General features: G+C 40.9%; 3 protein-coding genes across 7 annotated transcripts in view; 1 reads left to right on the top strand and 2 right to left on the bottom strand.

Annotated features, from left to right (window-relative positions):
* The window catches only part of LOC120572048 (CD209 antigen-like protein C), a 37,805-nt gene extending 35,838 nt beyond the window's left edge, over positions 1–1,967 (bottom strand). For all 5 annotated transcript variants that reach the window (XR_005641346.1, XM_039821251.1, XM_039821253.1 and 2 more), the window contains exon 1: positions 1,703–1,967. Coding sequence is in view for 4 of the 5 variants with exons in the window: in XM_039821251.1 (XP_039677185.1) it covers positions 1,703–1,853 (151 nt within the window). In the remaining variant the exon portion in view is untranslated. The remainder of the gene's footprint in view (positions 1–1,702) is intronic.
* LOC120570939 (collagen alpha-1(XIV) chain-like) overlaps positions 1–22,678 on the top strand; it is a 333,908-nt gene that overhangs the window by 295,072 nt on the left and 16,158 nt on the right. Inside the window, 5 exon segments of the mRNA XM_039819635.1 lie at positions 10,007–10,102; positions 10,411–10,464; positions 12,915–12,968; positions 16,230–16,283; positions 17,023–17,094. Coding sequence (XP_039675569.1) covers positions 10,007–10,102; positions 10,411–10,464; positions 12,915–12,968; positions 16,230–16,283; positions 17,023–17,094 — 330 coding nt within the window.
* LOC120572046 (CD209 antigen-like protein A) lies at positions 3,806–7,522 on the bottom strand. Its single transcript, XM_039821249.1, has 5 exons — positions 7,170–7,522; positions 5,817–6,050; positions 5,496–5,620; positions 4,773–4,888; positions 3,806–4,057 (listed from the first exon to the last, which is right to left on the bottom strand). Exons 1-5 carry the CDS (start codon positions 7,324–7,326, stop codon positions 3,925–3,927), a joined length of 765 nt encoding a protein of 254 aa, XP_039677183.1. The 5' UTR covers positions 7,327–7,522; the 3' UTR covers positions 3,806–3,924.

The following is a 22,678-nucleotide window of genomic DNA, read 5'->3' as shown; positions in this document are numbered from 1 at the left end:
AAGCCGTGCTTCACCATGACCAGGGACTGGCAGGTCAGTCTGACATATGCCGATTTTATACCGGTCAATGCTATAATTAACTGACAACATAAGTTATACGAGTTACAGTTCTCAAGGACGCACGCACACACGGACAGAGACACAGTCTCTTTCTCCTTTCTCTCAACTTCTCCGCCGTGTGTGGCGTGTACCCGCTCGCGGTGTGAAGCGCGTGTCCGCGCTATTCTTGCACATGTAGGGAGCTTCGTGAATTAACCTGCAACATATCAGCTGTTTGGAAATTCTTCAGCGTGTGTGCAGAAGATAACAAGTTAGCAATATGCAACACCTGCAAGGAGAAAGTAGGGCGTGGAGGGACGACACCAAAAACCAGAATCACATTTTTTTTGTTGGATGTGAAAAGTGTCACCCGGATCGTTGGTCTGATTGGTTGAAGGACTATCCAATGAGCCCAGAGGTATTTGAGTGGCGTCCGTTGGTGACGCCCCTCTGGAAATGAACTGTCAATGAACCTTTCCCAGACCCACTCTCAGTTACAGCTGAGAAGGGTCTGGTGTTAACCAGGCTACTTGACCAAGGCACTGGCTCAGATCTGGAGTTGGGCGCTGTGATTGGCTGCCCACTGCTCCCCTTGAGGGATGGGTTAAATGCAGAGATTGGATTTTGCTACATGTATGTATATGTGACAATAAAATACCTTGGGGTGGTGTTAAAGCTCATTCAAACTATGGTGCGGACCAAAAAGCTTGAAAACAGGGTTCTTGGTTCGCTTCAAAGTGCAATAGAGTTCAGTTTACGTGACAAAGGGATCTGACCCGAAAGCAGGAAGTGAACCAACTGCATTTACTAACCTGCAATTTCAACCTTGCACACAATTTACGTACTTATATGATTCAAAGGCAGCTGTCTGTCAGCAGCTCATATTGTTCGCAATCTTCTAAAATATTAGAAACACCAAAGCAAACCCAGAAAAGACGTTAATAAATTTGGTATTGCTCCAATATTTTTTAGCCCAAAAGTGTCTGCGAATTTCACTCGGATATTGGTGTTTGTCAAAGTGCGGTGTGAAAGCAAAACGAACCATATGAAAAATACACAATGCTCCAACTTATAAAATCTAAGGAACTATACGCCCTTAGAGAAATCATTGAACCACTCTAATGTAAACCAATTATTATATTAAAGTAGAACAAATATGAACTCGTGAAATGTTGAGTTATAAAGGAACATTGAATTGCAGAACTGACTCACAACTAAAATAAAAACTATAGTGACTTAATTTCCTCTCTCTCTTCAGTCTCTCTTTCTCGTTCTTAATTTGGCTCTGCATTGCTAAGGATATTCAACAGACCTCGTCACACTGCACTTCCCTTTTTTCATGTCTTTACCGGAGTTGATGCTTCCTCAGATCTCAGAAATGACACTAGTCAGTGAAATGTAACCATAAGGCTCTTATACTTTTAGCAGAAAGTAATAAAACTGAAGGAAAGAGCTGCAAAACACAAGGTTTTCATACTGTACATCTATAGAGACAAACATAGATGGGTGGCAATTAATTTGGATTTGAAAGCTGAGAGTAACCAACTAAACTGAGAGCAAACATAGTTTACACATCAGTCCAACATAACTTGAATAGACACCCAAAAACAAACAGATCAGCATGAGAATTTGTTATATTGATTTGTCATAATGTGTCACCTACCTCCTCCGTGTGACTGATTAGCAGTTTGATCATCTCCGATATCGTCGTATATTTCCACCTCCCTTTCCTCCCATTCATTGTCCTTCTGTACATTTCTGTTGTATCTCACCTTATTTGACATATCTGGTTTGGCATAAATATCTTCGGACATCTTGAGACAATCCAACCGTAGCTTCACTTCACTTACTGCTTACCGCGCTGTGGAGATTGGTCACTATGCTGCTGGAAAACTTTGGTACAGTATATATTAATTTAGTGATATCACATCCTCTACGGATGAACATTAAGGAAGTAGCAGCACATCCCCACCCTCACACACACACACACACACACACACACACACACACACACACACACATACACACACACAAACACACACACACACACCCTTATTACTTATTAAATTGATATATTTGAATACTAAACTAACTCCAGTCCGGTGGTTTCCTTATCTTCAGCCAGGACACTGCATTGTCCAGTCTTTGGATTTATTTTATGAAGCAATTTACAAGCTATAAATGCATTTGTGTAAAACTGAAAAATTTATAAATAGCATTTATTCACAGCTTGGTTAAATGCTTTCACACCCCACACAGCAGTTCAACAGTTTGGCCAAAACAGGAAATGCGTCTTTCTGTTGACTAAACTGAAACATTGTCATTATTAATGAAGTTAATATTTGACAATTGATGAATTTAAATGGATACCCTGCTCTGGAACAAGGTATTAGACACTCTGTCTCTTAATCCATGATTCAACAATAACAGACTTCCACTACTGTAGGGCCCAATTCCCTAAAAATGATTGTGGTGACCCCCTGATGTTTTCGTTACTGCCACCATCAGGCCAAATCTCCCAATGATGCAAAGAAACACTAAAATGTGACCAATTGGTTTGTGGTCTGCTATTTTGAAGCCAGGAGTCTGCATTTCGGCTGTTGCCATCTTGGTATTTTGGAGCCAGAATATTTGGAAAAAAGGGCAAAGCTAGGGAGAATGACGCATCTAAGCCAGTGTTGTGTATGGTTACGATGCTAAGCTAAGCGCTAAAGAGGGAAAGTCACTGACTTCAACCGACTGATCTGAGTCATCCAGTAGAGTTATGCTGGCATGTAAGCGTTGACCTCAGGGTACTGGCGACATTCATCTGAATGGTACGATAGTACAGAAAATGCAAACTTTCCCTTAAGTTACCAGCTAATGCTAACGCTAGCTAGCTTGGTTGGCAGAACCATAGATATAGAACAACATTGTTCTATATCTATGGGCAGAACACTGAAGAAATTTTTAGGGGTCCAAAATGTTCCCCTTAACTGATGAAGTGAAAACGCATAGTGAGAGGGTCAAAGTTTAACAGCAAAAGACAGGCTCAGGTCTATTTTAATGTCCACAGTGTTAGCATGGTTAGCATTGCTAAGCCTCTGTCCTGATAAACAGGTCCTAAAACATCCCCTGTTTTATCGTCTATTTAAAAATAAATGGGACCATAATTTACTAAAGGAACATCATGCTGTGTTGAAGAAGACTTGAAATGAGTGTTTCTGACCATAAACTCATCATGAAAATGTTTACTGTCATGACAAATAAAGTGAGAAATAGGCTCATTTTCTCAAAGACTTCTGTATAAACCAACTTCATTTTGGAGCCAGTGGATCAGCCCTCTGCTGGAAATTAGAGAGAATGCAGCTTTAACTCACTTAGTCTTTGGCTTCACTTTTTTAGGCCTGGAGGTTTTGTCCATTATTATTTCAGGCTATTACACAAACAGGTCATTACAGTTTGACTATAACATTGTTTCCCACGTGTGGTTGTAGTTTCTGCAGATAATCAGTGGTAGAAGAAGTAAAGGTCCCACAAATCAAGTGAGAAGTAGACAAATTTTCTCATAGACTTCTATAGAAAATGACTTCTTTTTTAAACCTATTTTTTTTTTTTTTGAGCCAGTAGAGTCAGAGACCAAATTTGAGAGAATTTTTAAGGCTTAAGGCACTTTAGCAATGGCAAAGTTGACGCTTGGTCAGTTCGTATGTTTCTTCTTATATTATGGAACACTTTGGCCTTTTTGTACTTTTACATTTTTCATTTTTAGAGTAACACAGTACAGTTAATTGTCTCATGTTTGCCTTTATTATGTAGTTTTAAGGGAGGGCAACAAGTACCAATGGATAAGAGAAGAAGAAATGTCCTTGTCAAGATTCAAACCCATTACATAACAGTTACATATCAGACCTTATAAATATGTTTCTCACAAATCCATCTTTTCAATCCATTATTGGAATGGTTCCAATTTCCATCCAGATCCATATATGCTGTGGCCCCCTTCACGGGGTTCATATTCACGTCTTTCTGCCAGGACCTGTAGAACAAGCACTATGTTGTTATGGTTAAAAGCCACAAAACAAAAGAGATTATTGCTATGACGATGCAGTTATTGTGGTTGGAAACTCATGAAAATAATCCAGGACTGACAGTTGAGGTTTATATTTAGTTTCTTATGTCTTTTAACTAGTATGTAATATTTGTTTTGTTAATTTTTTGGTATTTCTTTCACATTTTGTGCCTGTTTTGAAGAGGGCATCCCACAGGAGGATTAATATGAGCATGTTGGTGCCCCTATGTGGTCGAGCAGTAGACTGCAAGTTCATTATCCTGAGCTGTCAGGAGCCAAGATGAGTTCCTTTAACCTCTTTGGCTTTTGACTTTTTAAATATGAGCCAAAATTCAAGGTCAGAATGCTTTGGTGGCACAAAGCATTTAACATTCAGTTCTTCAGAATCCGATTGTGTGCAGAGAGTGTGGTTATTACAAAGTAAACTTTCAGCCCAACAGCTGAAGGCTTCACACATCATGTGGCTTTGATATCAACTTAAAACCATGTGTTGAATCATTTATAGATTATCTTTAAGGAAATGCTCATTTTAAATGAAAATGCTAACATTATTATGGTCTTAATAAATTACTATTGGAACTTTCTTGTTTTTTATGTTCCATTTCATCCAACTATATACTATTATGCAATGACCCCTAAATATCGTAATTAAATACAAAAAGAAATACTAAAATGTTCTCACATATATGATAGTGTTGATTCGTCCACCCATTTCCATTCATCATTCCAATCGTTTGTTGACACTGACTGCAGACCGATCCAGGAAGTTTCAGGTTTATTCAGCTCACTGACGAAATCCTAAATATTTAGCAAAAGAGCATACAATTATTTACCTATTCAAACACTTGTATTTCTGTGGTGGTTAATACGTAGTTCATGTTTTGACCGTCTCTGAAGGACAGAAATAAATAAAGAAATGACGCAATGAGAAGTACATTTATTCTGTCAGGGACAACAATCATTAAGTGTCTTGCTGATGTAAATGTGTCAAATTGCGGTTTCCCATTTGCAGTTGATGTATATTGTACAAAAACTTATCCACAACAATTTGTATATCTTACAAACAAAAGGTGACTGTCATGTGGAGACAACAGTTAAGTTTAGACACCAAAAGGACTATGATTATCATTGTGGTTTGAATTAAAACACCAGGAGCCAAACATCCCCCGACCTCCTCCCTACACAGATCTTCCAGCTCTCATACAGCAGCAGTCAACGTGTTGCTGACAGTAATACATAAAATACATGCGGATTACAGTGCTTTACTTTTTGTAGCTACATGTATATGTACGAATGGAACAGCCTGCACAGAATAGAAATACTGAGGATTTCTCTTTTCAGTTTTTTCCTTTGATCATCTCAGAAAATATTGCCAAAACATACAAATATGTTAACAGACACTCACATTTTCTTCTTTGCTTTTTATTATCACCAGATCTGCTCCTCTGTTCTGACAGTCTTTCCTGCTCTCTGTCCAGTTTTTCATCTTAATAGATTTGTAGTAACAACTGCACTGGTATCTCGTCCATCCTGTGTTTTAATGACAAATCAAATAAGTTAATGACAAATATATAACACTTATTAGCAGGGCCACACAGAACTGCAGATTAAAAAAAGCGGAAAAAAACATTCCTTTTCTGCATCACTGCTGAAAAATGAAGAAAAAAAATGCAGATTCTGTTTGGCTCTGCCTATAATACTTGTTCCTTTTTTAAACATTGCTCACCGTGTGTCTGCTTTGTTGCCTCCTGGCAGAAACTGTTGCTCAGGTTGTTATAACTGGTCTGCAGCTTCTTATAACTGGTCTGCAGCTCCTTATTACTGGTCTGCAGCTGGTCACATTGATTGGCCAGGACAGTAACTCCCGCTACCAGCAGGAGGCAGAGTAAACCCAGAACCAGCGCAGCTGCTCTGAAAGGGTTTCTTTGCACAGCTGGAGGATGATTTTGAGTGTGTGGTCCTGCAGAGGCAAAGCACATAGAGAACACATTTTGATTTAGGTCAAGCTTATCTGAACAGATGACAACAAAGACATTTAAACTCAACTCTCAACTTGACTTTATTAATAAAGTACATTTCATGCAAGCATGCAGCCCAAAGTTCTTCACAGAACAACATTAAAACGCATGAAAACAACAAACAAAAACACAAAAAGAGAAGACAAAGAAATGTATTAAAAAAAGCAAATCTAAAAATGACAACAATAACACAGTAAATGTTAGAAATCCATAAATACAACCAACAGAATAAAGCAAACATGATATGAAAACAATGATTAACACTTATAAACCATTGCTACAACATTACTCCAAATTAAAAGCCAGATTAAAACGAAGTCTTTAATTTCCTCTTAAAAATTCAGAGTTTGTCTCTAGGGGCGTAACAACAGAATGCACTCTACAGGAAACAACCGCAAAACACAAATGTATGTAATAAAAGCCATGGTGTAGTCTAATGTATTGTAGTGGCTATATATATATGGGCCTGAATCTGCCTTTGGGGGAGGGGAGGCCATATCATAGTGGGTGGGTCTGGGTGTCCACCCCCAGGGTTATTTTGAGCGTCGATAGACTTCATTTCTTGCATTCAGATACAGGTTTATGCACCAATTTATGGTGGAAATCCCTTTATTTAGCCTATATGAAGAAGAAAAACATAGATGACAATTCAAAATATGTAAAAAACATAATAGAAAGCATATCGTTGCGTGTCATTGGCCATTTTTAAGTGGGTATATGGAAATCTTGGAGCTTTCTTAGTGGGTATACTGTGTATACCTGTGTATCATGTAGACTACACCACTGAATAAAAGTATTAAAGTGTATAATGCCCCCGAGTAAAGTTTGTAAAATGTACATGTCACATTTGTAAGGCAAACTACTGTACTTATAAATCTTTTGCAGGCATTAGAGCAAATGTTCTTGTAATGAATATTATTATTTCATCAATATAATGACAATCGTTTACATATGTCATTGATAGCTGAGCACTTGATTTCAATGTACAGTTTCCGTTTGTTTTGATATAATCAGTAATTTTAAGTATTGATTCTGACTTTAAGTATTTAATGGCTACGTACCTCCGCGCTGTGTTGGAACACAACGGTTTGTGGACGTGTCCACACTCTCGTAGATGTCGATTACTCTCTCCACTCGCTCTCCTCTGTCCTCTCTGGCTCCTTTGCTGTATTTCACATTCATAGACAAATTTGGGTCTTCGTAAATGTTGGAAGACATTTTAAATGCTGAGACAACTGACGAGTCTGGGCAGCTTTTTCACAATTTCCTGTAGCAGTACACCCTGTTGTATTCCTCTAACAGCCGGTGCTTTGCTGTAGTTTGTTTTTCTAAATCCTAAATATAACTTTGTACTCTAATCCGATGCTTTCTGTCTCTCTCTTCAACACCAAGTATTAAGGAAGTAGCAGCAGGAAAACACACTGCCACATTTCTGACGTACTGTAAAACCCCTTAACTACTTGCCCAATAGAAAAAAGTTCTATCTTTGATCTTTTAAAACATAGACGTATGTGAGCTGATGCACTTTTTTTTCTGACAGATGTGATATGTTATCTGTGGTTTGTCGAATACGCTAGAGCACTTTGCACGGGTTCGCGGAATTCAGATTGTTCGCCATTAATCACATTAAAATGTCAGTGTTGCTGCTGTAGTTTCACCAAAAAGACTACAAAAGACTAAATAAACTGTTTTAAATGATGAAAACAATCACCAGGTAATGGATCAAACATTGACCATGAGCAGAGAAATGTTTTTTATAAATGTCCTGCCTTATTTCCTATTCTGATCTGCAACACATTACACATTGCACAACATGGCATCCTGTGGCCATATATGCATGGACTAAAATGTTTTTGCTACCTTATGTGACATATTCAGTTATCACTGGAATCATTTCCTCCCAGTGATCATTATCAGTATGTGTTAAACTCTAGAGGAAATGGAGTCTGAAAAAAATATTCAGACATGGCCACAAGCATGCGCACAAACGGATATCAAAGCTGAACATGATGAAGCTTTATAAACCACACAAAACCACTTCCTTCATCGTGTCAAAGTGCACAACACATCGTATCCTTCTGCAAAGTTCATTATGTTCTATTCTTAGAGTGTAGTTAGATATTTTCTTTCAGTTCTGTTGAAGATAAATAAAAATGGATACCCATCACTGCTTTCCCTGTTTTTTGATGCGATAAAATTGCATCATTAGACTAAGTTTACCTGTTAGTTTTTTCTTTTTGGAGGCTTTTCCAAACACCAGACCACCAGTCTCAGACACACCACTTTGAATGCCATTTTTTTATTTAATTCTTGTCCTAGAAGTCGGTCCAGAGCACCTTCAATAAGTCATAAAAGACTGGCAAGCTATGATTGGTCGGGGACCAACCTGTAGTGTTTCAGTGTGTGACTCTGCACCCATATTAACATTTTTATTAGTGTTTTTACAATCCATTTTACGGTGCTTTATTTCTATTATATCATAATTTTTCAATATCTTTATTATCACAACTACCTTCCCTTGTTTTATGACAAATGCTGAATGAATGTTGTTTGTCTTATGCTATACGTGGATATGTGCAATATAGTTTTCTTTTAGGCACCGCTGGGAGGGACACTCGTAATTTCGCTGTATTTATTGTAATGTAATGACAATAAAGGCTTCTTATTTTATCATATGTCTCGAATTTCTGACTCTATAATCTGACACTGTCTTAACAGACATCATCGTAGGTTACTGTTGGAACTGTTGAGGTTAGCCAATCGGCAGTAAGTGTCCTCACATCAGACATTATAAAGTCTCACATTGCCGGCTCTATCTCCACAGCGCTGTGGAGGAAGGTCTGGCTACACCACAGATGCATTCTGGTATAGGAGAAATAAACACTCTGGGTTGGTTGCATTTCTTTAAACCAATCACAATGGTCTTGGGCGACGCTAAGCTCCGGACGCAGTGACGATGGCTCTGCTAAATAGTCTCAGGAAGGAACTTGTTTTGGTGGAACATTTGCACCCTGCAAAAATACAACATTAAACGAATTTATCTGTTGACGCAATTGTGGTGTATGTAGTATCGATGGTGTAATGCTGTATGGAGAGGAATCCGCTGACGCTGTTCTTGATTATAAAAGTTTATTTACATCAAAGAATTCAGCATCAATTTACAGGCTCTGAAGAGCCCGGAGAGGACCTCACCCCGATTCTCTGAATGGTCTCTCTCCAGCTCTTTGTGTGGAAAACGCATATCTATGCTTCATAAATTGGGTGGGATCAATAATTGACCAATGGCTACAAGCCAACTGGCCTTCTTTTCAACAAAGAAATCTCTATCTTGGTGGCCCCACTGATAACACATTCCAGATGTTTCCTGTGGCCATTTCCTATAGAAGAGTATATTGGAATCATCATACATATAGATAGTTAAGATATAGCTTAAATACAAGTTATAGAATGTGCAGAATAAAATAGGGTGTTAATACACTTCACAATACAGTAACGTGAGCTATTTAAATTAGCTGATTCATGGTAAAACCTCATTGGCTCTTACCAGTGTATCTCCGTGTGTACTTCATCCACGCCAATCGGTCCCAAAACATCCCAGTTAGAGAGGAAATTACCTAAATATATTCTTTGTAAATCTTTACAATCATTCACCAAAAGAACCAAGCAGACCTGCCTTGTTGCGCCGTCCAAATATTCTTCAAAACTTGATATTTTCAGCGAGTAGCTCGCTAGCTCGGAGTTTGTTGTTGTTTCCCGAGGAGAACGGAGTTTGAGAACGGCAACACACGGAGATTAGAAATGCACTTCCGCAGATCCAGACTAGACTATACAAGACTGTCTTTAACACATTCTCTTTCTCTCTCTCTCTTTCTCTCTCTCGCTCTCGCTCTCTCTCCAGGGGCCAACTGGTCCAGTAGGTGATACAGGTGTACCCGGGCCTCAGGGACCCCAAGGACCACAAGGACCGAGCGGACGCTCCATCATAGGACCCCCAGTAAGACAATAACCCACCAAGTTCTCAGTCTCACTATAGAGCTCAGGTCCACACCATTGGCAGTAAAACATAAATCATAGACACTACTTCCACTCTAATAGACACTTAAACTTTCTCCATTTATTTGTAAAGGTTATTATTTTGAATGTTAATTTTCATGGTGACATATTGCGGATACAATTCATATTGTACGTTTATGGAAAAACACCGTAATGTTTACACCATTGCAACTATGATATTTAGTACATTTCATTTTATATTAACAATATGCATACTGTCAGAAAAGAAAGTATATTTTTGATCGGCAGGGTGCTCCAGGTGAGAGAGGACAGAAAGGTGAAGCTGGACAACAAGGAACACAGGTAAGAAAAGCCTAAGACAACAGAAGCATTGCTGCACGTGATGCTAGTTAACACTACACTTGACAACAGGTGACGTTAGCCTACCATTAGCTAGTAGCTGGATTAAACACGATTAAAATACTGACAGCTAACGTTAAGCGGTGTAAAGTGTGATTGTATTTCAATATAGAGGATCCCAACACCGGGAAAAACAACACAAAAACTGGTAGCCTAAAGGCCTTTTTACTGTCGCCGCAGCCGACCTGTTGTGCGCCAATGTGATGCCAAATGGATGTAGATCTCGCTGGTGCACCAGGATTTTGAGTGCGCGACCACTCGATTTTTTTCAGCGGCGCGTGACAAAGCGGAAACAGGAAGCAATGGACGAGTTTGAGGGCAACCGGATGCCAGGACTCTCATACCCCTTTTCCACCAAGGCAGAGCTGGTGCTGGTTCGGAGCCAGAGCCTAGTTTCAAATCGGTTCTTTGTTTTTCGACCACCAAAGCACCAGCTCTGAACCAGTAAATATATGACGTACAGTGACGTAAGACCTGGCTCTGTGCCGGCTCTTTAGCCTGTGGAAAAGCAAACCGGTTCTTTGGAGGCTCGTCAGTCGAACCAACTCCGAACCGGCACTAGCTCTAGCTCTGAACCAGCACCTGGTTCTTGGTGGTGGAAAAGGGGTATCAGAGTGACTGCAAGTCTCTCTTGTAAACTTACTGGGTTAAGATGAGTTCTTTTATGGTGAATGAAAGGCTTGATCCCACCAAGTAGGTCATCCAATCAAATCGAAACGTTGACGTCAGGGCTGCCGCCTGTTCTGCCATTGTTTGCCTTTTTCTTCTTCTTCTGGTGCGTAGAAATAGCAAAGTCGGTAGCCTTTCCTCATTAGCGACACCTCTGTTCAGAGAGAGTTCAGAGAAGACTGCAACTAGTGTGCAATAGTTATGGCGTTCCCGTGATGTCACATTTGCTTGCGACAGGTCAGCTGCGACGAGTATACCGGACGCCTTAGCCTCGTGGTGCATTCAAAGTTATTGTTAAATACCCTTTTCCCATCTGGTGGTTGTTTTTGTCGTACTTTTTTAAAAAGTATTGGTTCAGGCACCGTTTGGACACCGGCACTGTTTTAAAAGTATCCTTTAGCACCGGTATCAGAAAAAACTCAACCCTAGTTAGGTCTTAATGATCAATATGTAAATATTCAACCATTTGTCTGGTGCTTAATCATTACGAATCATCATCAAATCATGTTATTAAGACACCAAACGTCTACCGTCTCCTGCCAAACTTATATTTTGAAGTGTTTTTGTCAGAGATGAAAATTAATTGTTGAATATTGTCCGTGATCGAACATTGGGCAGCAGTCTGTTCCATGAAAAGAGCCTCACAAAAGTAATGTTCTACTGTAAATTACTGGGACTAGTATGACCTTTTGGAAGCAAACAGTTGGTGAATAATGGTGCCATTTGCAAAAGGTTGATTTCTGCTGTTCAAATCTCTTTTCGGTTTCCTTAGTTTGTAACAAGACAGCAAGATTTAATCTAAACAGAACCGTTTGTAACAGGAGAGTTAGATGGTTTCAGTATTTTTGGAAAGTTGAAAGTATAGGAAGCCCTGCAACAAAGGTCCCCAGCTGGGACAACCCATTAATCAACATATCTGTAAATGTGTCAGTGTTAGCCAGCTGGCACATTTTCTACTGCAGTCCTTTTGGCCAGATGTTTTAATACCAGTTAGGTGATGGGTGAAACAAATGAGTGAAAGTTTACAGACAAACAAGACACCAAATGACAGCAACAGCAACACAATGAGCGTTCTCAAGGCAGAAGCATTGCAGAGCAACAGGAAGCAATAAAACACACACACACACACACAGCCATGCAACACTGATTAAAGGGATGGTTTGAAAAGAGATACAACAAAAATATTTATTAATTTAACTTATTTTTAAAAGTAAGTGCTGTAGAACAACTAGCAGGCGGCAAGTTATAAATGAGGTAAGTTTGGAGACATTACCTTATTTAATCATTGAATTAATACATATTTTTGTTGCATCTCTTTTCGGTGTTGTAGTTTGTAGACGGTCCCTAAGCACTCGTCTTACTGCCGGTAGCAGCAGTAGCAGCAGAGAGTAGAAGCCATCAGGCAAGTGTTATTTAAAGGTCCCATGGCATGAAAATTTCACTTTATGAGGTTTTTTAACATTAATATGAGTTCCCCCCCAGCCTGCCTATGGTCCCCCCAGTGGCTAGAAATGGTGATATGTGTAAACCGAGCCCTGGGTATCCTGCTCTGCCTTTGAGAAAATGAAAGCTCAGATGGGCCGATCTGGAATCTTGCTCCTTATGAGGTCATAAGTTATGTTGTCATTTGACATCAATTGTTTTTAAAGTATTGACGTAATTTGTTAAAATGTGTAGATTTAGACTCCGTGTGAATGTGAGCTGCTCTCCTCTCTGTGTTTCAGGGAATCGCTGGCCGAGCCGGACCTCAAGGCAGAGAAGGCCCGGCAGGAATCAGAGTGAGTCACCGCAAACATATTACTCTTAACATCTTAACATACTACAGCTATAGCTAATTGTAATTTCCCCACTGGGGATCAATAAACAGTATAAATGAAATTATTATTACTACTACACATACTCGGAGCCGGATCAAATGGAAAAATTACACTAGGCATAATGTTTTTTTTTTCAGCCTGGTCTCACAGAAGTCCGTGAAATGATCACGAACTGTTAACAGCGCATTACGTGGTGGTGGCACGAAATGTGTGATAATTCCGCGTGGCCACCACGGAAAACAATGCCAACGTAAAGTCAATGAGAAGATGACGTAGCATTAAGAGCGACTACGGTAGCGAGTAGTTTGAAAGGCCGAAAATCAGCATAGGGAGGCTGGTTGGGGGGGGTGGATTAGCCTCGTGAGAGCGTCCTGATCTCGCAAGCTCCAGCTTTCTACTCCCAGACCAGTCTGGCATCTTGAGATAGAGAAAATTTGGAGCCGTTCACCAAACGACCGACCAATCGGCATTGGTTTTTTGAGGCGGGTTTAAGTGTGACGCAACGAAAGAAGTTTTATCTGAATTAGAAAGTATTCCTTCATTGAAAGAAGAACTGAAAAAGAAATGGCACTGGAGGCTTTTCTAGGAGGAAAAGATGTTTCTGCTCTTCTCCACGACTGGTTTCAGCAAGAGTTTGATCTGATTGGTTGATTTGGCCCCGTCTATCACCAACTATAGGTGGTAGATAGACAGATGGTTTATCCAATCAGCTAACCAGGATTTTCGCCCCTTCACCAAAAGTTCTCCAACGGAAAGTTCCCAGATGGATATGCCGAGCAAATGAGAAGCCACCCATCTGGTGGAGTCAGGTTAGGAGGGTGATGGGTCAAACAACACAGGACTTTCACCCAGGAGACCAGGGATTGTGTCCTGCATGTCACGTTTCCTAAACCCAACGGTCGCTTTCTTCTTTTCCTAAACTCAACCGACCCGTTGTTCAATTCAATTCAATTTTATTTATAGTATCAAATCATAACAAGAGTTATCTCGAGACACTTTACAGATAGAGTAGGTGCCGGTTGGGGGTGTGATGAACAGAGGCAAATAATAGTCACAATAAAGATAATGGAACAGTGACTACAATGGTAGTCGTAGTAGTTCATGTCATAGCAGGGCGCTGCAGGAAGTAGCAGGGTTCAGCAGGACGCAGCATGACATTGCAGGGCACCGCAGAGCTTGGCAGGGAGTGCAGCAGGACCACGGCGACAGCTGGAACCAAGATCTTGGTGCCAACGTACTCCGAGGAAATATACTGGGTGCAAAAAAAAACACAAGGACTCCGGGAGTAAACTTCTCAGAGCTAGGCTATTGTTGTTGTTCCACGTGTCATGGAAACGTAAGCCCACCCACGACCGTTTCCTGAACTTAAGGGCCCGTGTTCATTTCACGAAATTCTTCCATGGGCCCATCATGGAATTTTGTTGAGATCGGGTTGGTTTATTTCGGGGGCCGCCTCCAAATGAATACTTTACTTGGTGAATAAACAACATTACTTCTAACTGCCACATGATTATTATGCTAATGTATTTATTTAGGTCAGAGATCTTTAATAGAGGGTCCGTCACCCCTCAGAGTGAGTGCAAGTGGGGGCCACCAAATGTCTGAAAATATGAATTCAACATTTTAATAGCAAAGATAAATTGGCCTATTTGTGAGGGGGAAAAACCATTTGATTTAAACATTGAAGATAAGCTTACTATAGGTAATGTAGCCACTGTGGTCGCCATACAGTTAAGCTTAAGGATTCACTGTGTTTTCTACATGTAAGTTTAACATGAAAACATGATGTATAAATACTATCCATTCATGTTCATCCATCTAGCCCAGTTTAAAATGCAACTACAGTATATAACAGTAAATGTAGTAGGGGGTCCCTACCCTGTCTCTCTCTCTCAGCTAAGGGGGTCCTTGGCCTAAGAAACGTTGAAGATCTGAAATGTGAAGGACTATTGGAGTTTTTACTTAACTGTACTTTTTATAAACAATATGAGCGGGGCACCTGGATAGCTCACCTGGTAGAGCCCGTCTCCCATGTACAAAGGCTCAGTCCTTGTCGCAGTGGCCGCAGGTTCAACTCCTTTGCTGCATGTCATCCCCTCTCTCTCTCTCTCTCCCCCCTTTTACATCTTCAGCTGTCATGAATAATAAAGACTTAAAAAAATTACAGTACAATATACAAGTTTAAATGAAGTGATATATTGGAAATTTACATTTTAAAACTATACAACGTTTTGACTTGTTCCTCTTGCTGGGCCCCTAGTGGTAAATGGGCTCTAGGCAGGTGCCTAGAAAACCTGGGCCTGCACATACTGATTACACTACTACAACTCTTGTTAAGACTAGAGTACTTATAATAATAATAATAATAATAATAATAATAATAATAATAACTGTATCTAAATAAAAGCATTTCAAACTGAGTTTACAAAGTGCTTTGACAGACAAACCAAGACAGAAGTTAAAATGGATTCATAAACGTGCTTATTTAGTTTTTTTTTTACAGTTTTTAGAAGTTGAGCCAGAATGAAGATCAGCAGAATTTAGTTTTTCTGCTTGTGGTTGAGGTGTGTTAACACTCCGGCCCCTATCTTGCACCCAGCAGTTGTCAGTTTCCCGTCCAGCGCCCTCGTCGTTTAAATAGCAAATGCACCTGTGCCCATCTGTGCTCCCATGGGCGTTCTGGTCTCGCAGGGAGGTGTGTTCAGGTGCTCGTGCACAGCGCGCACACACACTATGCTTGTTACGCTGCACACAAACGTGCAGCAGATTACATATAAAAATGTTACGGTTTATTGCACGTTACGCCCAAAACACACCTATGAATTAATGAAGACACTAAGTACAACCCTTTAGAACCCTTTAGACCCTTTTTTTGCCGTCAAACTAGCAAAAAGTGGATTTGGACACGCCCTAAACGCACCTGCGCTACGCGCTTCACGCTGTTAAAATAGGGGCCCCAGAGTTTAATTGAAAGTTTTTGTCAATTCAGAAGTACCTGTGGGTGGGGGGCACTGGGGAGTTGTCTGGGTGGTTTGTATGACTATTTCATGTGTGAATTGTATATTTTGTTTGTTATATTTGAAAATAAAAGAGACCTTGATCAAAAAGTTCTGTGTCCGCAGATTCCTTGTGGCCCCGCTTATCACAGATAAAAATCGCAGATTTAGATTCAACATACGAGATGATACATGTTAAAAACACAATTCTTCTTGTGGTCCGCAGGGGCTGCCAGGTAAAGACGGCCCGGCGGGCAGACAGGGCGCCTCAGGAACCATGGTGAGTGATAGATTACTAATAGATTCATCTTTGCAGTTCTGCTTTTCACACCGACTGTCCTGCAAAATATAAACACTTTATGTTTAGGTTTTCTTATCGTTATACTTTTGTCATTAACATATTTTATTTATTTTGGTAATGCAACTCCACACACACATACTGTATACATGATACAAATGTAATACATATATCTTACATTTGAAAATACAAACGGTAGAAAATAAAATAATAATTAAATAAAATAAAACCAATAAGAAAAGGAACCCACACAGCATCCTCATTACCCATTACATACACATTGTTAATAATAGAAACACACATATGTGTGCCTGCACATCCATAATTATCATCTCTCCGCCAATGCCTCACCTCCCCTCTAAAAGCTAGTAGTAATACTATATTCAAAAGACATCCATGCTTGTCTGGTTTTTGCTTGGAATATTCTGCACCCTTTCGATCAGAAGTTCAAAGGCCGCTATCTCTGTCATAAGATTAAGCCAGTTCGTCATGTCTGGTCTATTTGGACTCTTCCAGTTACGCAAAAGGAGCCTTGGAGCTACAATAAAAGCTGTTAACATCAGTCCAGCTTCTGATTTAGCAAGGTTTTCTTATCGTTAAACTTTTGTGTATGTACTCGTGATCACCGGAGTGATATATATATATATCGGCACACTAGGCCCGATAAAGTCGACTCTGATTCTGCTTCTTCCTCCTTTTTAATCTGCCTGTTTCTCTTCAGGGGACGCCAGGAGCCCCCGGGGCCCCCGGTCACACGGGTCCTTCAGGAAAACAGGGAGAACTGGGACCACCGGTGAGTCACAAGAGACCACAGTCTGGGGTTTTACACTTGAAACAGTACGCTTTTACATTTCCTATTAGCTTTTTCTGACAAAAGCTGCTGCACAAACACAGACTCTCTGTAGATAGGAGGAGGCAGAAAGTCGTGTCAGTCAGGCTTAGCTTAACAGAGTCTGTCAGACAGACACAGAGAGAGAGAGAGTGTGTCAGCAGGATTACCTACTTCCTGTCCGGTCTGAAGGTACGCTAGTCTGTCACTCACACACTGAATAGCTCCTGTCAGAGCCTTAACCTGCCTTCCTAAAAATGTTCCTTTGACAGTTTTACTTAAGCCCAGTTTAGACCAGACAATAGCAGTTATACACGTTGAAACTTGCAACTACAGCACTTGCAATGTGTTGGGCAAGTTACTTCCAAAATGTAATACATTATATATTACTAGTTACTGTCATTCAGAGGGTAGAATAGTCTTTATTGTCATTGTACTGTACATGTACAACGCAATTGAATGCAGTCCTCTCAGTGCAAAACATCTGTGTATATATATGGCTCTTGAATAAAAACAGTATTTCAGAGACTAATTACTTATATTACAATATTTCGGTCTCTGAATTGTAATGCTTTACACTACTTTAGTGTTAGTTTTGAGTTACTTTTACCTAGAATTTCAGTCCAACTTCAACGAAAAACCCTCGTCAACATTCCTTCTCTGCTCTGTGCCTGCAGCTCTTTCGGTTTGCTGCGTGTTTAGCGCTGCACATAGGACTGTAACGTGACTATAATGTTCTTATCTTTGTCTCTAAAGAACTGGAAATAATGGGAGTGTATGTACATCTCGCAAAATGTAGAATCAGATTCAATTCAGACTACTTTATTTATCCCAAAAAGGGCGATTCTGTTTCCAGCAGTCTCCAGACCCCAAGAACAAAAACAGACAAGTTGCAAGAGACGGGGCAGCGAGTGTACACAGCCCTGTTTGAGGCAAGACATGACAGATACATCAATCAGGTTCCCAAACAAGTTGAACACTTACTCACTTACTTACTTACTTACTCCTCTTCATCCCCTATGGGACATAAGGCTTCAATGAGCACTCTCCATTACATTGGGTCCCCCCCAGCATCTTGGGCCTCTCTCCATGACAGGTTCATGTGCGTAATCTCCTTGGTGATAGTGTTAATTTTGTCACCTATTTTTAATTTAGTCTTAGTCTTAGTCTTGTGCCAAACATTTTTGTGAGTCAAGTTTTAGTCGACTAAAAGTCTCGTCATTTTAGTCTAGTTTTAGTCAAAACATTTTAGTCTTTTTTTTAAATAAATTATTTCTGATAACCATTTCAGTCAAATAGTTATAAAAATAAATAAATTATATAAAGTTATATAAATATTGAGCCTCTTCCTTATTTCACCAGTAAACGACAAAAACAACCACTGCATTGAAAAAGGATATTTTACAATAAATTAAATGCAGCACGAAACTGGCGAGGCGTATTTCAAGTGAACGCAACATGTGTTGTTTTTCAGACAACGGCAGCTGCAGACTGTCGTACGTCTCGTGTTGGAATCCTCCACAGTGAAATAGAGACAAACCTTTACACCGTTTAGCTGTCAGCATTGTAACCCTTTTATATATGTCAATAATTGTAACCGTGTTTACTCCAACTGCTAGCTAACGGTATGCTAACGTTACCTGCTGCCAAGTGTAGTGTTAACTAGCGCCCCGTGCAGCGATGTTTCGGTTGACTCTAATGTCCGTTTAGGAGCATCAGAGAGAAGCGCAGGCATTTAAGTGGCACCAAAATCTGCGTTGCTATTCAGTCCGGTAGATAACGGTCGTTAGGGCACCTGTCGGTGCCGTAGCAACGGGTCTCGGTAACAGCTGAATATTCTATCTCGTGATGAAAAAGTAGAGACGATTGTAGACGAAAATGAAGAGAGATTTTATCTTAGTTTTTATTTTATGCAAAACATTTTAGTCTCGTCTTTTTTCGTCAACAATAATGCATGTTAATTTAGTCTTAGTCAGCGTTTTTGGACATTGGCGCAGTCTCGTCATCGTCTCGTCTTAGTCATGGAAAAAAAGGTCGTTGACGAACATATTTAGTCTCGTCTCGTCTGACGAAATTAACACTACTTGGTGATGCTCCGGCTGCCCGTTTCATTGTTGGAGATCGTATTAGGCCAAAAGATCTGGCATATTCGTCGGAGGCATCCATTATGGAACACTTCCATTCTGTTTTTTTGTAACCTACTGTTACAGAAACTACAACAAGCCGCTCACACCTCAGGAAAACAAAACGGGATGCTCGTTCCAAAGACTATTGTTACATTACATTACATGTCATTTAGCTGACGCTTTTATCCAAAGCGACTTACAGTTATATGGGTGTAATAGTGTGTGTGTGTTATATGTCAGAAGCAAAACACCCCTCTGGAGCAGCTAGGGGTTAAGTGTCTTGCTCAGGGACACATTGGTTGATGTATCACAGTGGGAATCGAACCCAGATCTCTCACACCAAAGGGATGGGTCATATCCACTGCGCCATCATCATTCTAGATTTAAAGGGATATGCCACCGTTTGTTGAAATAGGGCTTATCATGGTCTCCCCTGGCTGTAGATAGGTGGGGTCTCCTCTAGCAGTAGATAGGTGGGGTCTCCTCTAGCTGTAGATAGGTGGGGTCTCCCCTAGCTGTAGATAGGTGAGGTCTCCTCTAGCTGTAGATAGGTGGGGTCTCCTCTAGCTGTAGATAGGTGGGGTCTCCTCTAGCTGTAGATAGGTGGGGTCTCCTCTAGCTGTAGATAGGTGGGGTCTCCTCTAGCTGTAGATAGGTGAGGTCTCCTCTAGCTGTAGATAGGTGGGGTCTCCTCTAGCTGTAGATAGGTGGGGTCTCCTTTAGCTGTAGATAGGTGGAGTCTCCCCTAGCTGTAGATAGGTGGAGTCTCCTCTAGCTGTAGATAGGTGGGGTCTCCCCTAGCTGTAGATAGGTGGGGTCTCCCCTAGCTGTAGATAGGTGGGTTCTCCTCTAGCTGTAGATAGGTGGGGTCTCCTCTAGCTGTAGATAGGTGGGGTCTCCTCTAGCTGTAGATAGGTGGGTTCTCCTCTAGCTGTAGATAGGTGGGTTCTCCTCTAGCTGTAGATAGGTGAGGTCTCATCTAGCTGCAGATAGGTGGGGTCTCCTCTAGCTGTAGATAGGTGGGGTCTCCTCTAGCTGTAGATAGGTGGGTTCTCCTCTAGCTGTAGATAGGTGAGGTCTCATCTAGCTGTAGATAGGTGGGGTCTCCTCTAGCTGTAGATAGGTGGGGTCTTCTCTAGCTGTAGATAGGTGGGGTCTCCTCTAGCTGTAGATAGGTGAGGTCTCCTCTAGCTGTAGATAGGTGGGGTCTCCTCTAGCTGTAGATAGGTGGGGTCTCCTCTAGCTGTAGATAGGTGGGGTCTCCTCTAGCTGTAGATAGGTGGGGTCTCCCCTAGCTGTAGATAGGTGGGTTCTCCTCTAGCTGTAGATAGGTGGGTTCTCCTCTAGCTGTAGATAGGTGGGGTCTCCTCTAGCTGTAGATAGGTGGGGTCTCCTCTAGCTGTAGATAGGTGAGGTCTCCTCTAGCTGTAGATAGGTGGGGTCTCCTCTAGCTGTAGATAGGTGGGGTCTCCTCTAGCTGTAGATAGGTGGGGTCTCCTCTAGCTGCAGATAGGTGAGGTCTCCTCTAGCTGCAGATAGGTGGGGTCTCCTCTAGCTGTAGATAGGTGGGGTCTCCTCTAGCTGTAGATAGGTGAGGTCTCCTCTAGCTGTAGATAGGTGGGGTCTCCTCTAGCTGTAGATAGGTGGGGCAACGCATTTTTTGTGCATGCATCGTTTTAGTCCGGTGCAACACTGGCAGCGCCGCCGCTAGTTAGCTTAGCGTAGTGAATGGAATCCTATGTTGCCATTAGCATGTTGTGAGTAAAAGTGAGCCAACAAAAGACAAAAAAACAACCTAATTACTTGCACTGAGACAAACAATGTATTGGCCCACCTATCTACAGCCAGGGGAGACCGTGATAAGAACTATTTCAACAAACGGTGGTGTATTAATTTAAAAGTCTGATAGCAGACGGAATAAAGGATTTTAAATAGCGTTTTGTTTTCCTGGGTGGTGCCCTAAAGCGCCGGCCTGAGGGCAATTATGTAAACTGCAAGAACAGAACGTGTTGGTCCATAATTTGTTTGGCTCTGCAGTCGTCGTCTCAAACATCGAATTCCAGCACCAGGAAATAATGTTATTGTTTTCACAGCGCTAGTGAATTCTTAAAAAATTTAAAAATAAAACACTGCTTAATTTATGGTTAAAATGCGGTGATGAATGTGTTGCCTTCATCAGACAGAATCAGAACCTGTAAAACACAGCAGGTGCTAAAAAGGAAACTCTTTCATCTCGACAAACCTTTCTTTCTTTTGTCACGCTGCCTTTGAGCCATAAAAAATAAACATTAAGCAGGGCGCCCGGGTAGCTCAAGAGGTAGATCGGGCGCCCATATATAGAGGATTACTCCTCAACGCAGTGGGCCCTGGTTCGACTCCGACCTGCGGCCCTTTGCTGCATGTCATTCCCCCCCCTCTCTCTCTCTATGTCATCAGCTGTCCTGTCTATAAAGGCCTACAAATGCCCAAAAAATTAACTTTACAAAATAAACGTTAAGCAGTATCGTTTCTCAATAACTGAAGCATATTTTCCTCCGGTAAGATCACCTGCAATTGACAAAAAGTGTGGTAATTAGTTCAGGAGGACTCTTTGCAGTCCACCCATGTATCTGTAATTACACGCTTGACAACATTTTGTTTAACGGGGAAAAGTAATTTGTCAGCAGTTTGTTTCACCTTCCCGCAGAACCTAATTTCTGCTCCGTCGCTGCTGTCCAAATGTGATTCAACATTTCATTTAATGATCGGGAACGAATGCCAGAGCACAGAGCGGTCACGTACTGATCTGAACTCTAAACAATGTGATACATAGACCGATGTCTCCTCTCTCTCTCTCTCTCTCTCTCTCTCTCTCTCTCTCTCTAAAAGAGACAGGATGAGTGGGGAAAATTGGGGTGTGTGTGTGTCTGTCTGTCTGTCTGTGTGTGTGTGTGTGTGTGTGTGTGTATTTGTATTTATTATAAGGATCCCCATTAGCTGACGCCTAGAAGACCAGCTAGTCTTCCTGGGGTCCAAAACAACATTTAATCAGACAATATTAAAACATTTTATAACATATACTGATAAGGAAAAAAAATGAAACAAATAAAAAATATATACAACAATATCTGCCTACAAAACTAAATAACAAGAAGAAAAATTGCAATTAAAATTAAATGAAAACAATAACAAACAGAATAAGTGTGTGTGTGTGTGTGTGTGTGTGTCTCTCTCTCTCCGTGTGCCTGATCGCATGTCTCTCTGTGAGAAGTCAATACAGCCCAAATCACCATGAAACCCATGAACCTAGGTATTTTATTTTGAAATGTGTTTTATTTTTGTAAGGCATCCTGCTACACTGTGGTCTTCCTGTATGTGATTCCCTGCCTGGCTTGACACTCGCGCAAGAAATAGAGGAGACGCCAAAACTATCGCTGTAGGGC

Source organism: Perca fluviatilis, chromosome 13 (assembly GCF_010015445.1).
Source record: "Perca fluviatilis chromosome 13, GENO_Pfluv_1.0, whole genome shotgun sequence".
Classification (NCBI taxonomy): Eukaryota; Metazoa; Chordata; class Actinopteri; order Perciformes; family Percidae; genus Perca; species Perca fluviatilis.
This window is presented reverse-complemented; position numbering and strand designations above follow the sequence as displayed.

Coding starts and splice junctions, on each gene's coding strand:
- LOC120572046 (XM_039821249.1), bottom strand. CDS start 7,326: ATGTCTTCCAACATTTACGAAGACCCAAATTTGTCTATGAATGTGAAA. Junction 5,621..5,816: donor GGCAACAAAGCAGACACACG/GTGAGCAATGTT, acceptor ATTAAAACACAG/GATGGACGAGATACCAGTGC. Junction 4,058..4,772: donor GAATCAACACTATCATATAT/GTGAGAACATTT, acceptor CTTGTTCTACAG/GTCCTGGCAGAAAGACGTGA.